Raw genomic sequence first — 16,841 nt, forward strand, 5'->3', positions numbered from 1 at the left:
GACTAGAGGATTGCAAGATTCAAATCAAAGATATGAAATACAACGAAGCCAAAACCACCCAACCGGAATAGCAAAATGAAAAAAGAATCCAAAAATACGAAGATAGTGTAAGGAGCCTCTGGGACAGCTTCAAACGTACCAACATCCGAATTATAGGGGTGTCAGAAGAAGAGAGAGAGCAAGATATTGAAAACCTATTTGAAGAAATAATGACAGAAAACTCCCCCTACCTGGTGAAAGAAATAGACTTACAAGTCCAGGAAGCGCAGAGAACCCCAAACAAAAGGAATCCAAAGAGGACCACACCAAGACACATCATCATTAAAATGCCAAGAGCAAAAGACAAAGAGAGAATCTTAAAAGCAGCAAGAGAAAGACAGTCAGTTACCTACAAGGGAGTACCCATACGACTGTCAGCTGATTTCTCAACAGAAATTTTGCAGGCCAGAAGGGAGTGGCAAGAAATATTCAAAGTGATGAATGCCAAGAACCTACAACCAAGACTACTTTATCCAGCAAAGCTATCATTCAAAATTGAAGGTCAGATAAAGAGCTTCACAGATAAGGAAAAGCTAAAGGAGTTCATCACCACCAAACCAGTATTATATGAAATGCTGAAAGGTATCCTTTAAGAAGAGGAAGAAGAAGAAAAAGGTAAAGATACAAATTATGAACAACAAATACACATCAACAAGTGAATCTAAAAATCAAGTGAATAAATAATCTGATGAACAGAATAAACTGGTGATTATAATAGAATCAGGGGCATAGAAAGGGAGTGGACTGACTATTCTTGGGGGAGAAAGGGGTGTGGGGGATTCGGGAAGAGACTGGACAAAAATCATGCACCTATGGATGAGGACATTGGGGCAAGGGGTGAGGGCGGAGAGTGGGGTGGGAACTGGGTGGAGAGGAGCTATGGGGGGAAAAAAGAGGAACAACTGTAATAATCTGAACAATAAAGGTTTAATTAAAAAAATAAAATAAAATTGCCGAAACCGGTTTGGCTCAGTGGATAGAGCGTCGGCCTGCGGACTGAAGGGTCCCAGGTTCGATTCCGGTCAAGGGCATGTACCTGGGTTGCGGGCACATCCTCAGTGGGAGATGTGCAGGAGGCAGCTGATCGATGTTTCTAACTCTCTATCTCTCTCCCTTCCTCTCTGTAAGAAATCAATAAAATATATTAAAAAATAAAATAAAATAAAATAAAATAAATAATAAAACAGGAAATAAAAAATTAGGCAGCTACGTGAAAGAGAAAGACCCACTAAGAAATAAATTTTTCAGAGAGTGGTTGAGGGGTAATTATGTGTTACACACTAAGAATGGCATTAGTTCCCATTATGGGGTTGAGAGGAAGAATTGAGAGAGGATAAAATTAAACAAGGTATGAAAATGTCTGCCACTTTGCTTGGCACAAAGAAGTCAATCAATAAATGGCAAGGCTTTATAATTTTAATATATATGCCTGCCAGATTGGCAAAATATTTAAAGTCTTAATAATATGGTGTTGGAGAGAAAATGGAACGTCCAGAACACTTACATATTGTTGGTGATATTAAAAATCAGATAACCACTTTGGAAAACAATTTGGTCTTACCTAGTAAAGTTGATGGAGCATTTACCCTATAAGTCCATTTTTAGGTATATACTCTAGGACAGTGGTCGGCAAACCGCAGCTCGTGAGCCACATGCGGCTCTTTGGCTCCTTGAGTGTGGCTCTTCCACAAAATACCACGTGTGGGTGCACACGTACAGTGTGATTGAAACTTTGTGGCCCATGCACAGAAGTCGGTTTTCGGCCTGGGCGAGTCTATTTTGAAGAAGTGGCGTTAGAAGAAGTGGGGGGTGTCGGTAGGTCGGTCGGTTGGGTGACGGGAAACGCGGGATACACAGCGCGGAGGAGGCGAGGCGCGCGCGGTTCATGAACGAGTTGAGTGAGCCAGTCAGTCAGCAATCTCATGTGCAGTGGTTAGTGCTAGTCGCGTCCGCGCACGCAGGTGACAAAAGTACCTACTCAAAGCATAAAATTACCTGTATTTTTCCAACCAGCTGCAAATCCTACAGGTATTTTTGTCATCAATTTAAGAATAGTAATTATTTTGTGTTGGTGGCTTTATTATTATATTGACATTGGCAACTTTGAAATGCAATTGCTGGATTTAAAAAACAAAGAACTGTGGAGCTTGAAATTTGAACGTCTTTGTGCTGATAAAGAAATATTGGAGAAAAACAAATGTGAACTTAGTTCACAGTACAAGTGGTCTGCTTTGAAAGACCTGGAGAAGGAAGATATGTTGATTTTTAACACCTGGAATAGTATTCCTGACTCATATAATCAACTGAAAAAACTAGCGTTTGCTGTTCTTTCCTTATTCGGGTCTACATATTTATGCGAACAATCATTTTCAAGCATGAACCTTATCAAGAGTAAATTGAGAAGTCGTCTTATTGATGAGAACCTGGAATCATGCCTAAAATTAAAAACAACAACATACAAACCTGACTTACCCAAACTTTCCAAGGAGATGCAAGGCCATTGTTCACATTAGTGTTTGTCAGTCATTGTCATGATTTAATTTTATGGATATTGTAAAGTAAATTGTAAAGAATTTAATTTTATCAATAAATAATATCGTTATTAAGTATGATATCAAGTTTTATTCAAGGTACCTATAGTTTAACTAAGAGTTAAAACTTTAAAGTTTATTAAGTTAATTTTAGGGAACGTTGTGAAGTGAAAGAAGATGTAGTGTCGAGGATTGAGAAAGGTATGTTGAGATGGTTTGGACATACAGAGAGGATGAACGAAAGGAGATAGACGAAACAAGTATACAAGACGAGTGTGGATGGGAAAGTTGGAAGGGGTCGACCTCAGCGAACGTACCTCAATCAGATTGAGGACGTTTTTAGCAAAGGCCAGCTTAGGAGTACCCTAATTAAGTTAATAACAATGTACCTACCTATATAGTTTAAGTTTAAAAACTTTGGCTCTCAAAAGAAATTTCAATCATTGTACTGTTGATATTTGACTCTGTTGACTAATGAGTTTGCCGACCACTGCTCTAGGGAAACTCATAAAATGGCATATACAAGGATGTTGTGCAGTAGCACTGATCATAACAGCAAAACTTGAAACCAACCAAATAGCTATTAATGGTGAATAGAAAAATAACTTGTGGTATGTTCATACAATGAAAGCTATGTAATAGTGAAGATGAGTGAACTAGAGTTATACACATTAACGCTGTTAAATCTCAGGAATATAATATTTACGAAAAATCAAACTGAAAAAAAAAGATGGACAGTACTAATCCATTTTCATAAAGATCATGCAAAACTATATCATTAGGGATACATATTTTCATAGTAAGCCTGTAAGAAGCAAGAGAATGAAAAACATAGAATTCAGAATAGAAGTCAGGGAGAGGGAGGAGGGAAGGGATTGAGAAAAGCATGCTGAGAGCTTCCAGCCACACTTGTGCTCATCGTATTGTTGCCCTTTACAATTTACACATGTTATAAACTTTGTATCTATTCAATATATAAAAAAGACCTAAAAATTAAAGAGACTATATCAACTGTATAGGAAATACTCTCCTGTATTACTCGGAAAAGTAATTTTTAAAATACCCTTATTGAAAGAGTCGGTACAATTTGGGTCACTACATTTTAAAAAATGTTTTATTTTGAGATAATTTTTAATTTTCAGAAGATTTCCAAAAATAGCATAGAGAATTTCCATATACCTTTCCCCCATCTTACTCTTATGTTAACATCTTATAGAACCATAGAACCATTAACAGACTAAGAAGTTAACCTTGGCATAATACCATTAACTGAAGTGAATAAACTATTTATTTTTTAACCAATTCTTTCCACTAATGTACTTTTTAAAAATTACAGGATCCCACATTGTATTTAGTTGTATATTTCCTCCAACATGAGACTGTTCCTCATTCCTTCTTTTTTTTTTTTTTGTTATCTTAATACTTTTGAAGGTTACTGGACAGTTGTTTTATAGAATGTGCCACAACTTGAATTTTGTTTTAAGTTAGGGATTCTTTTCACAATATTCACCACATCCCTTTTTCCCACTTCTCTCTCCAGAGGTAATCATTGTTCATGGTTATGTTTTGATATCTAGTAGGAAAAATCTCCTTGTCCTTCTTTAATATTTTTATGCTATCCTTACATTTTCTCCTAAAGAATATTGAAATCAATATGTCATGTCCTAAAAATTCCTGTGCGACTTTTAGATTGAAGTCCTTCAAATTGTAGATTAATTTGGAGAATGGACATATTTTCAACATCAAAATTTTTCACCACTCACTCTATAAATATATATTAAGCATCTAAGCATTGTTGGTGAAAATGTAAAATGGTACCGCTGTTACGGAAGACAGTATGGTGGTTCCTCTAAAAATTAAAAATAGAATTACCATATAATCAAGCAATTCCTTTTGTGGGTACATATCCAAAAGAATTGAGCCTTAGCTGGTTTGGTTTAGTGGATAGAGCGGACTGAAGGGTCCTGGGTTCAATTCCAGTCAAGGGCACATGCCGGGGCTGTGGGCTCCATCCCCACTAGGAGGTGTGCAGGAGGCAGCTGATCAATTATTCTCCCTCATCATTGAGGTTTCTATCTCTCTCTCCCTCTCCCTTCCTCTCTGAAATTAATAAAAGTATATTTTTTTAAAAATAAAAAATACAAAAATATATTTTAAAAAACCTATTTCCACCATTGTTATCATAGCTTTCTGTTTTAAACAACTTGAAAATTAAATCACTTACCTGTCTGCCTCAAGTCTTCAGGTAGAATGTTCCTCTCACTTCCCTCTAAAAAGAACATTCAAACATTACTCTCAAATGTGAAGTAATATCACCAATGGTAAGAACCACTTAGATAAATTTTTTCTTCACACCTTTACACACACACACACACACACACACACACACACACACACACACACAAATAGTCTTAAGCCCATCCAGAGGGAAGTCAAGCCTGTGTTTTGCACTAAGAAATTTCTTAGAGATCCAAAATTGTTAAAAGTTTCTTGGTGAGCTTCATTCAATACTTTAATGAATGCTCTGAGAGCACACGCGGTCAATTTCTTGGCTTTGTGGGTGGAACATGGGACAGTGTAGTACTAAGCAAATACTATTATTGATTGGTGAACTCCGGATATCTCAGCGGATATAAGCTGAGCACTTACCTGAAATATAAAGTTTTATGTATCTCATCTCAGGGAAACACCACCTAAGAATAAAACAAAAAACTCCTTGTCAGTTAGTCCAGGTCCTGCTGATATAATAATATCTACCATTTATCAAAATTTACTGTGTACTATGTGCTTTACACATTTAATCTTGTGTAATTTTCACTAACACCTGGGCCTAGAAAGAGGGTGGTCCTCCCCCTCCCCTTCCTCTTCTTCTTATTTTTATTTATTTATTTATTTACAAATATAGTGCTCGCTTCGGCAGCACATATACTAAAATTGGAACGATACAGAGAAGATTAGCATGGCCCCTGCACAAATATATACCCTGAGGCTTAAGATTAAGTGATTTACTCAGGATCATACAATCAGAACGTGGTAGTTACAGTGGTAGATTTGAACCCCTGCTTGCCTGACTGCTCTTGACTACTATTCTATATCATCTCTTTATAGACTTGGCCACAGATGAAGAGATGGTTGTGAAGTGGGTTTTTAGGGCAGTAACTGAGAACTATGGTCAAATAAGAAGGAGTACAATTTAAAGTCTTAAATACAAAAAATAAAAAATAAAAAAAATAAAGTCTTAAATACCCAGATGCTCCTCTTTGATAGATCAGGCACTGAGCTCAGGGGGAAATCCATTAATCTGTCCCAACACTTCAGCATCCCTTATTTACTTTTGACCCAAAACTCTTAGAGCAATCTTTCCCAAAAGTGTGGTCCATAGATCAACTGTTTCAAAGAGACATGAAAAGTCCTTGTGGAAAACATAGACACCTGACTCCCTCCCTGGATGAATGGGATCAGACTCTCTGGGGAGGGTGGCAGCAAGAATTTTAGACTCATCATCATCTTGAGGCAAAAGAGTTAGGGTAATCAGAAGGAAGTAAATGAAAAGCTAACCTCCGTAATAATCAGTCTGACAATGAATCAAATTGGTGTTAAGAAAAACACAGAACATAGCTCTCGTGAGAAAGCATAAGGTCCTAACATTGTTTTGTACCTGTAAACGATTTTGAAAATTGTCTGTTACAATGGTTTTCTAACAGTGCTCCATGAAGCATGAATTCTAAAATGGGACACAAGAAAAAGGGATTGGCAGTTGGAGCTTAATGTCCTAAAACAGCAACTGCAGAAGCTCCACTGGTATGTATGTTGTAGCCTGGATTTTTGTGTAAGATTTTATCTAACTGCATGGTTTTGCTGATTTAAAAAATGCAAAACCTTGGTTGCACACAGGAAATTTAAAAAAATCTCAAGGCCCAGAATTTTCCCCAGACCAATTAAATTAAATATATTGGAGTGGCTTCCAGGCATCAGTATTTTTCAGCATCACGTGATTCCAATGTGTTGCCAAGGTTGGGAACCAATCTGATCTCTGCTTCCTCATTTGAGATCAAAGGAGACTAAGAGCCAAAGAATTTAAAGAAAATCAGAACTAGAATAAGGACCTCCTGACTTCCAGCCCACTGTGCTGAGTTCTCTCTCCACAATTCAGAATGAACCAATTATTCCTCTAAGGTAGAGAGCATCTGAGTCAAAATGGTTATGTAATTTCACCTTTACAGAGCTCTCTGGACTTTTAAAGAGTACTTCATATATATTCTATCTTTAAATTCTTATAAAGACACTGGGAAGTAGACAGAGCAAAACTTATTAGATCTGTTTTAGAGATGAGGAAATCAGAGGTCAATTAACTCGCAGTGGCTTAGAGGTAGAGCCACAATTAAAATCTTTATCTAACTTCTGAATTAAATTTGGCAAGTGTTTATTGAGTGCCTACTACAGTGATGGCGAACCTTTTGAGCTCGGCGTGTCAGCATTTTGAAAAACCCTAACTTAACTCTGGTGCCGTGTCACATATAGAAATTTTTTGATATTTGCAACCATAGTAAAACAAAGACTTATATTTTTGATATTTGTTTTATGTATTTAAATGCCATTTAACAAAGAAAAATCAACCAAAAAAATGAGTTCAGAGGTGACACGCGTGTCATAGGTTCGCCATCACTGGCCTAGTATGTATTGTTGTGACATGGTCAAAGATGCAAAAATAAATAAAACATCATCCATGGCCTCACTTAGGGTACAAACTTCTTGGAAAGACAGAGACAATTAGAACACTGCATTACCTGGCTTATCCCTTGGATTAGCAAAAGCTGAAAACTTTCCTCAATTGGCCTTGATGACCAAGATCAATTATTTCCAAATTCAGTCTGTAGCTTCTAGTTTCTTCATGACTATGGCTACTAAACCTAAGAGATTTGTATATAATTACTGCATCTCTAAGCAAGGCCACGCTTGGTTCTGGATTCAAGAGAAGAGAAAAGGATGCAATTTCAGTGAGGTTCATTTCATACTCTCCAAAGCCAAGGATATGACTCAGCATAAGACCAGGAGATTCCAAAACAAAGAACAAGATGGGTAAGAAAGGGTGTTTACAGAAATAACTATTTCCTTTTCACAGCATTTTAGTAAGTGGACAGTTTAGAATGTATATTGTTGAAGATGACTACTGCACATCAAAAGAGAAAATAATATGCAGGAAATAATATTTGTATCTATAATTCAGAGTGGCGAAGGTCACAGATGGATAAAAATGTTCCAAGACAACTTTTTCATGAATAATTAATTCATCAGACATTGCAAAATGTTGCCATCCAGATTATATATAAAAGATAAAGACAGAACCAGGAACCCCGGGTTTATTTATAGACTGAAAACACTGGCCAGGAAGTCTAGCACAGTTGTTTTCAAACTTTAGAATGCGTCAGAATCGCCTGACAGGCTGGGTCCCAACCCCAGAGTTCTCATTCTTGTGGTGGGGTTCAAGAGTTTACACTTCTTACAAATTCAGGTGATGCTGATGCTGTTGGTTCTAGTCCCATACTTCGAGAACTGCTGCTTTATCCACAAGATACACACACACTTGTTGACAACTTAGCTAACTCTATTGTTGACTTGTAATGATACTTACCCCACCAACCTAATGGCCGAAGACTAAGTAAGAAAAAAGGTATGACTAGTAAACTAAGGAGATAATTTATTTAAGAGTACAAATGAATGAATTTGTGAAATATGTGTTGGGCAGAGGCAACCAAGTGAGGTAAAACTAACAAGTAGGAAATACCATTGCCCTTTAAAAGCCTTTACTTATCTTGAGGCAGACATGAATTTTATGTCTTGTACTCAAGATAACACCCATTGAACCTCTTTAATGTTATCCGTGGTATCATCCTCATTCTTTTTTTTTCCCCCTTCACTGGTCATTTTTTCTGAGTTTTGTTAATCACCCCCATGATTTCAATTACTATATATATATATCAGTGGTGGCCCCAGGTTAAGAGCTCCCTATCTACATGCTAATGATTCAAAAATCTGTAATTTGAGCCTAACATTTTACCCTGGGTTTCAGTACTACATATCCAAATGTCTACTTAACATCTATATTTGGATGTCACATAAATGCCTCAAAATCTGCACGTACTGATGAGTGACTACCTAATGGGGCTACTTAGGGTTTCCTTTTGGGGTGATGAAAGCATTCTGGAACTAGGTAGTGATGGTTGCACAAGACTGTGAATATACTTAATGTCACTGAACTGTACACTTTAAAATGGTAAAATGGCAAAGTTTACTTAATGTGTATTTTACCACAATAAAAAAATTACATTTACAAAACTGAAATCACCATCTCTTTTCCCACCCTTCATACACCCCAAAATCTGTGCTTTTATATTTCTGATCTTTAACATCAGTTACTAGTCCTACGATTTACCTACGTGCCCAAGCCAGAAATCTGTTATCTTTGACAATGCTCTTTCACTCTCCCACTGGTAATGAATCATGACATTCTGTATATTCTCCTTCATTAATAGAGAGTTAACTTGGAATAGTCATCTACTTCCCTCTATCCCTAAAGTTTCTCCCTAAGTTCAGGCTACCATCTTTAGCCTTTTCGTCTCATTTTGTACCTTTTCACCTTCCACTACAACCCCATTTCAAATAACTTCATTATTACCTACCCAGAGTGATCTCTCTAAAATACTGTCTTTTTGCTTAAAAATCTACCACTGCCTTCAGGAGAAAGTCTAAATTCCCCCTTCATAACCTGGCTTCTGCTTACTTTACTCGTCTTTTTTTTTTTTTAATTTCAAGAAAAACTATTTTAAATATAATAATGTTACATGCAAAAAACCTTAATATTTCAAGAATAAAAAGATTTTAAGTATAATATTACCAAACTGTACTAACATAGTATGATATCACAAAAGTTGTAGGGAATATTAAAAATCTGCAAATAACAGGATTACTTCTATTATATTCTAGTATATTCCCTCCCCACCTCTGGCTCTATTTTTGTTCATCAGTTTATGTTGTTCATTATATTCCACAAATGAGTGAGATCATATATTTATCTCTCTCTGACTGGGTTATTTCGCTTAGCATGATGCTTTTAAAGTCCATTTTGTCAGATATGAGTATTGCTATTCCAGCTTTTTTTTTCTTTTCCATTTGCATGGAAAAATTTTTCCATCCCTTCACTTTCATCCTGTGTGTGTCTTTTGTTTTGAGGTGGATCTCTTGTAGACAGCATATAGTTGGGTCATGTTTTTGTATCCATTCAGCTACCGTACACCTTTTGATTGGAGCATTTAATCCATTTACATTTTGGGTTATTATTGAGACTTATTTATAGCCATTTTAATTCTGTATGGCTAGGTTTCTCTCTGTTTCTTCTCAGCAATCCCTTACAGCAATCCCTTTAGCATTTCTTGTAATGCTGGCTTGGTGGTGATGAACTCCTTTAGCCATTTTTTTGGGGGGGAGGGGTCTGGGAAGCTCTTTATTTAATCATCTATTTTGAATGACAGCCTTGCTGGCTATAGTAATCTTGGTCTCAGAACCTTGCTTTCCATTAACTTGAGTACTTCATGCCATTCCCTTCTGGCCTGTAGAGTTTCTGGTGAGAAGTCAGGTGTCAGCCTTATGGGAACTCCTTTGTAGGTAATAGTTTTCTTTTCTCTTGCTGCCTTTAATTTTTGGCATTTTAATTATGATGTGTCTGGGTGTGAGTCTGTTTGGGTTCTTCTTGTTTGGGGTTCTCTGTGCCTCCTAAACTTGTGTGACTTTTTCCTTTACCAGGTTAGGGAAGTTTTCTACCATTATTTCTTCAAACACCTTCTCTATTCCTTTCTCCCTTTCTGCCTCTTCTGACACACCTACTATTCTAATATTGTTATGTTATGTTTCACATTGTCCCACAGCTCCCTTAAGTTGTCCTCCTGTTTTTTAATTATTATTTTTCTTTTTGGTTCTCTAAATGAATGATATTTCCAACTCTGTCTTCTAATTCACTGATTGGATCCTCAGCTTCCCCTAATCTGCTGAGTATTCCTTCCAATGTGTTATTTGTGTTATGTCATTCTTTATCTCAGACTGTTCTTTTTTCATAGTTACTATATCTTTTTTCATACTGTTGAGCATTTTTAACATCATTACTCTGCACTCTGTTTCAGATAAATTTCTTATCTCTGCTTCATTTATCTCTTCTTCTGGAGAATTTGCTGGTTCTTTCATTTGGGGGTTTTGTTTCATTTTGGTTGTCTGTTTGGGTTTGTGACGTTTTAGGTAGATCCTCTATACCAGTGATGGCGAACCTTTTGAGCTCGGCATGTCAGCATTTTGAAAAACCCTAACTTAACTCTGGTGCCGTGTCACATATAGAAATTTTTTGATATCTGCAACCATAGTAAAACAGAGACTTATGTTTTTGATATTTATTTTATATATTTAAATGCCATTTAACAAAGAAAAATCAACCAAAAAAATGAGTTCGCGTGTCACCTCTGACATGCGTGTCATAGGTTCGCCATCACTGCTCTATACCGCTCAATCTCTAGTGCAGGACAGTGTTAAAGGATGTTTCTGAAATTGGATCAGGCAAAGACTCAAAGCCTCCAGAGATTGCCTCTGTCTACAGACTAATAGGATTCCGACTTGAACTGCCCCCAGGCAATCGTCCTCAGGTATGGCAAGTGTTTTTTTTTCAACAGGGTGGGGCAGTTGCTTCTACCTGGAGGCTGTTACTTATCTCTTAAGTGGCCTCAGGGCAAGGTGTTTTCCAATAGGGTGTGTCCACTGTCTTCTCCCAGGCAAGGCAGATATCTATGTGGGAAAGATGTCCTCTGTTGTGTGAGGGAATGACTCAGCTCAGGAAACTTGGGGTGTCTGCTTTCTGAGCTCTATTCCCCGAGTCCCCAGTCCTGGGTTCTGCTCTCATAGCTCCAGTCCACTTCACCCTCCCTCTGCCAGAGCACAAGGTGGGTGGCTACACAGGGAATTTTTGTGCACTGGCCCTTTAAGAGGGTGCCTGAACTTTCAGCTGCCACTCCCTGGCACAGTATCCCACTGCTTTTCACAGCTAGATGTTATGTGGGTACCCTCCTCAGTTTGGTGCTCTCTGCTGGGGAGCCCAGCTTCGGGATTAGATCCCAGAGTTCTCAGTAGCACCCGCCTCATCTCCCCAGCTGAGATATCTCTCTGGGACTTCAGTTGCCATCTGTGGGTGCACGGCCAGCCCTTTCATGCCTCTGCCCTCCTACCAGTCTCTATGCGGTCTCCACGTTTGGTCCTTGGATATCAGGGTTCTCTCCTGTTGAGTTTTCCATTGATTATTCAGGAAGCCTTTCTGTATTTCAGTTGTAATTCCAGCTTGTTCCTGGGAGCATGTCCGTGCCTACTTTACTAGTCTTATTGCTCACCATCCTCCTGCTCAAAGCCAACTGTCCAGTAAATATAAAATACCTATAATTCCCAGCACACCACCACCTTTTTATTTATTTATTCCAAGTGCACATATTACTCCAAATGCTAGAACTCCATTTTCTTCTGTTTAGACCTGGTTAAGTGCTATTGGGTAATATTAAGCTTACATTGTCTTCTTCAGATGCCTTTTTAAAAAATATTTTATTTTTTACAGAGAGGAAGGGAGAGGGATAGAGAGCCAGAAACATCGACGAGAGAGAAACACCAATCAGCTGCCTCCTGCACACCTCCCACTAGGGATGTGCCCGCAACCAAGGTACATGCCCCTGACCGGAATCGAACCCGGGACCCTTCAGTCCGCAGGCTGACGCTCTGTCCACTGAGCCAAACCAGTTAGGGCTCGGATGCCTTTTAAGGATGGGTCAGGTGTCCTTACTATGAGCTCCTGTGGTACAATCTATGTTCACTCCTATCTTAACATTTATATCTGAAATTGAAATTGTCTGTCTCCTTCATAAGGCCACATTGTCTTCAAGGGTAGGAACTATATATCAATGCATCTCCAGTACCTAAAACAGTGCCTAGCATGTGGTATGTTCTAAATAAATATTTTTGAATGAACACACAAGTGAATGATAGGAACCCTGATGTCAGAAGTCACACTATCCTGAAGAACTTTCCAATGACTTCTTACCTTACTCCTGTTAAAAGCCAGTCATTACAATAGGCCAGAGGGACCTACATGTTGTGACTTCACCTCCTACTATTCTAACTTCATTAACTCAGTTCCAACCACACTTTGAGACCTTGACTGAAAAATGTATTTCAGCCAAGGAGTCATTTAGGCATGTTCAGAAAGGAAGAAAGGGACTAAAATATATTGAGCCTCTAATATGTATCAGGCCTTGTGCTGGGCACCTTCATATCTCATATCAGAATCCTCACAATCACCTTGGGACAAAGGCTTTACTATCCCCACTTCACAGCTAAGGAGACTAAGTCTTAGAGTAGATTTTGAATTTAAACAGAGAGGGAAAAGTGCATAGTGGTGACTTTTCCTTCCCTTGATATTGTGTTTGCTGTCTCCTCCTGCTTAACTCCCTCTGTGCTATTCTGGGAAGCTGACCTCTATGAATTACATCACCCAGACTACCTTGTCCCTGGGCTTCTGTTGGGTTTTACCAATGGGAAGTACTAGCTGAAGACTGGAGGACAGGAAGAAAGGTTAGGGCATTTGTTTTTCTGCCTCTCTGCCTTGTTAAATTCTTAGAGTGGCTGCTTAGCACTTATGGCCATAGCTCTTTCAGACTATAGCTCGAGCTAGGCTCTGGGTAACAACACTCTCTCCTCTTTCCCTTCAGGCTGAGGAGTGCTACTGATTTGCCACTGTTGTGTTTCACCATTCCGTTCTAGTTATTTTTAATACTGACTATACCTCTGTAAATAGCCCTTTGGTTAAACTCTCTTCAGTTAAACATATTTGAATGCAATCGTTTTTCTGCAAGGATTCTGCCTTAGATACTAGGACAACAATGAATGGCATGTCCTTCTCCTTTGCACTTCAATTAATTCAATTTCCAATATCTACAATAGAGTCTCCTTCCTTTCCTCTAATCCAAGGCTTCCCAGCCATCTGGGTCTAGCTGGTCGTCCAGGAAATCTTTTTATATGCTCCATTACCTACAGAGAAATCCTGTTGTAACCACCATTGTGCTGAAGCTAGTGTGACATTAGCACTCTGTTGTCCTTGAAGTCCTATCACTGTTCAGTTTTGTTAGTCTGATCATCCCAGCAGAACACTAACTCCTTATGGGTAAGGAACTTTAGCAATTAGAATCTCTAAAGAAACACATTTTATCTGGAATGAACCTTAGAGTTTACCCTGTATAACCTCTTTATTTTACAGATGGGGAAGTTCAGTCTGACACAGGGAGTCTCTCACAGCTGTATTAGAGGCAGACTTAAATCCATAATCTAGATTCTTCCTACTATGCCATGCTATTATACTGCACTGGGTACTTAGTAGACACTCAATATGCTGATGACTCACTCCTAAATTTATACAGGGGTTTTTGTTTTGTTCAATGCTAGGCTCCATGCCTAGATGAGCACCTGGAACATAGGATGTACTCAGCAAAATATTCCTTGATTTTGAACCTGGAAGCAGCAAGACAAACACCTTGAAAGTTATTCAGCACCCAGAATGTCATTAATAATAATAATGCCTTATACACTTAGAGAAAATGTAGTTTTCAAAGTGCTTTCACATTTAATGAGCCCATTTGATCCCTCTGAGGTAAACATGGCAGGAATTATTGCTCTATTTACTAGATGCACAAAACAGCCTCTGAGAAATTAACGATCAAGGATCCCTGACTAGTATGTAGCAGAGCTGAGGTCAGTATTCACAGTATTATGCCACCTCCACTATTCCGTGTTATTTCTTCAGCTTTACCATTCTGCTTCTGGGTATGGCAGATTCATTCAGGGAGCTAACCTAAATATTCACAATGAGTAGGTGGGTCATACACTTATGCTCAAAGAAATGATTTTCCCTTCTTTAAAAGTCCACTGTGAAAGGTCCTGTTCTACTTCTGATTAGATACAACCTGCAGAACACCCCCACTCTTGACATTAGGAGACCTGCTATTCCTCAGAGAAGAGGGTTACCATCTGTGTGTTTGGGCACAGAGACAGCACCGCTGAGACATCACTTTCAGAATAGACCAGAGCCCGGCCCTTTTTATAACCAGTATTCAAAAAGGTACAATACTTTGCCCTGACCTCATCAGAAAGGAGTTAACACGGTGGGTTTCTTCAAGATCAAATATACCAGGGAACAACCTACAGATATTTTGGTTGAATTCTCTTATTTAAAAACAAACGACTTTAGTTCAGATTTCACCTTGGATTTTAGCGACTAGGATGATCTCTGGTCCTACTCAGAGCATTACAGAAACCAAAGGACAACCTAAACACAACTCCAGCCTCTTTGTGTATCAGTTTCCATCAAGAGCTCAAAGTATCGATTCAGAAATTAAGTCCTACATCAGGGATCACAAACACAAATGCCTACCAGTAACAGGCAAATAACTGTAAAGCTTAGTACAAATCAGAAAATAAGGAGTAATGGAGTCTATAATGAGCTGCAGTAAACTAACTTACCAGTTGCTTCTCAGCTCCAACCACCTGTCACTTTGTGAGAATATGAGCTAAGAGTTAACAGACCCTTCAGTTTTTTCAGAAAGCTAAAAATCTGCATTTTAAAACGTGATTATGTTTTTTAAAAGTTGGCTACTAAGTCAAATCTGCAAGCCTATTAACCATGAGTAGCCAGAGTTTGACTTTTCCTATGAAGTAGGTCCCCTGCCCTATGAGAAAGAAATTACAACACATGTGCCACTTTTAAGTCAAATATGGTATAAGATTTATGCCTTCCCAGAGAATTTGGACAGTGCTGGAGAAACAGACTAGACTCCCCGAGTTAATGTGCCTTCTTAGCTGGGGGCCGGCTCTGTGAGGTGACTGGATAAATGGGTGCCCCGTGGGCGGCATATGTGGGATAAAGATCCCCTTTGCTAGGCATCTGGACATTTCCCCTAGCGCAGTGGTTCTCAACCTTGGCTGCACATCAGAATCACCTGGGAATCTTTTTTAAATCCTGATTTCTGGGCCTCATCCTCCGGAAATTCTGTTTCTTTGTTACTAATGTTGTGGCCCCACCCCATAACAAAGAAACAGAATTTCCGGAGGATGAGGCCCAGAAATCAGGATTTTAAACAGATTCCCAGGTGATTCTAATGTGCAGCCAAGGCTGAGAACCACTGCCCTAGAGTGTCTGGAAAACCCGTAGATTCAAGTAGAGGGAAGGGAAGTAACCGCGAGGAGGACTGGGAGAACGATTTACTACAGTCCGGGGACGGGCAGGTACTGAAAAGGACACGGAGGGGAACGGATGTCGGGTAGTTTGGGGACAGTCTTCAACGTTGGGAAGGAGAAGGCCATAACCTCCTCTCCAGAGCCACCTTCGGGCACCTCTTGCTCACCGTCGCCACGCAGACGTCCATTCCAGCGGCGTCCATCTTAACGCACCTTCCTGCGCAGGCGCGCTGCGGATCCCCAAGGCCCCGCCCCCGACCACGCCCCTCCCCCCACAAGCCCGCCTCCGGCCACGCCCCCTCGCTCACTGGCTTTCCAAAGGAGTCCTGCAGGCCTGGTTTTGAAGTGCCTAGGCATCCTCTCTGTACTGGCAGATGGGGAAGGGAGATGAAATACTCAGACCCTGCCTTTGGATAGACCAGGCTGATGGGGAGCAGGCAGACCGAGTAAATTAGAACAATGTAGAGTACTGTGGGGAGGGTGTCCAGGACTGGCTGGGTCCTAAAGGAAGTCAGGATGTCAGACCCCAGAAGGCAGTGGAAAAGGCTGCGGATATTCCAGTAAGGGATAGGAGTGCAGTGTGTGTGTGGCGGGGGGTGAGCGGCAGGGGAGGGCAGGAGAGCATAGGGGAACCTCCCCCCCTTCCCCACTGCAAAGAAAGTGCTTTAGAATAGCCACAGGACGGTGAGGGGTGCCTGCCCTTGTCCTGAAGGGTCTTGGAATTTCAGCCTAAAGACTATGATAGGTAACTACTGAATAGCTTTAACAGGAAAGAGACCAGAGTGTGTGAAGAGGACAGGGGCAGAATGGAGGCAGATGATCAGCAGTAATCCAATAAGAACTACAAGCCACTACTCCACTTGTGGTATTGTGGGGGGGTTTTTTTGTGTGTTTGTTTTTGCTTTTAAAATATATTTTTATTGATTTCAGAGAGGAAAGGAGAGGGAGATAGAAACATCAATAACGAGA

The 16,841-nt window shown here is 39.5% G+C and overlaps 1 protein-coding gene and 1 non-coding gene across 2 annotated transcripts in view; one reads left to right on the forward strand and one right to left on the reverse strand.

Moving 5' to 3' along the window:
• The window catches only part of LOC102442280 (phospholipid-transporting ATPase FetA-like), a 77,306-nt gene extending 61,187 nt beyond the window's left edge, over positions 1–16,119 (reverse strand). Inside the window, exons 1-3 of the mRNA XM_023762469.1 lie at positions 16,040–16,119; positions 5,220–5,263; positions 4,795–4,839 (exon numbers count right to left, since the gene is read on the reverse strand). Of these exons, the coding sequence (XP_023618237.1) occupies positions 4,795–4,839; positions 5,220–5,247 (73 nt within the window). The 5' untranslated portion in view covers positions 5,248–5,263; positions 16,040–16,119. The remainder of the gene's footprint in view (positions 1–4,794; positions 4,840–5,219; positions 5,264–16,039) is intronic.
• On the forward strand, positions 5,475–5,580 carry LOC111827920. The gene has a single exon (XR_002831670.1). It is a non-coding gene; the product is annotated as a U6 spliceosomal RNA (small nuclear RNA).
• Positions 16,120–16,841: the final 722 nt, after the last annotated feature.

The sequence above is a fragment of the Myotis lucifugus genome, unplaced genomic scaffold (genome assembly GCF_000147115.1).
Source record: "Myotis lucifugus unplaced genomic scaffold, Myoluc2.0 scaffold_246, whole genome shotgun sequence".
Lineage (NCBI taxonomy): Eukaryota > Metazoa > Chordata > Mammalia > Chiroptera > Vespertilionidae > Myotis > Myotis lucifugus.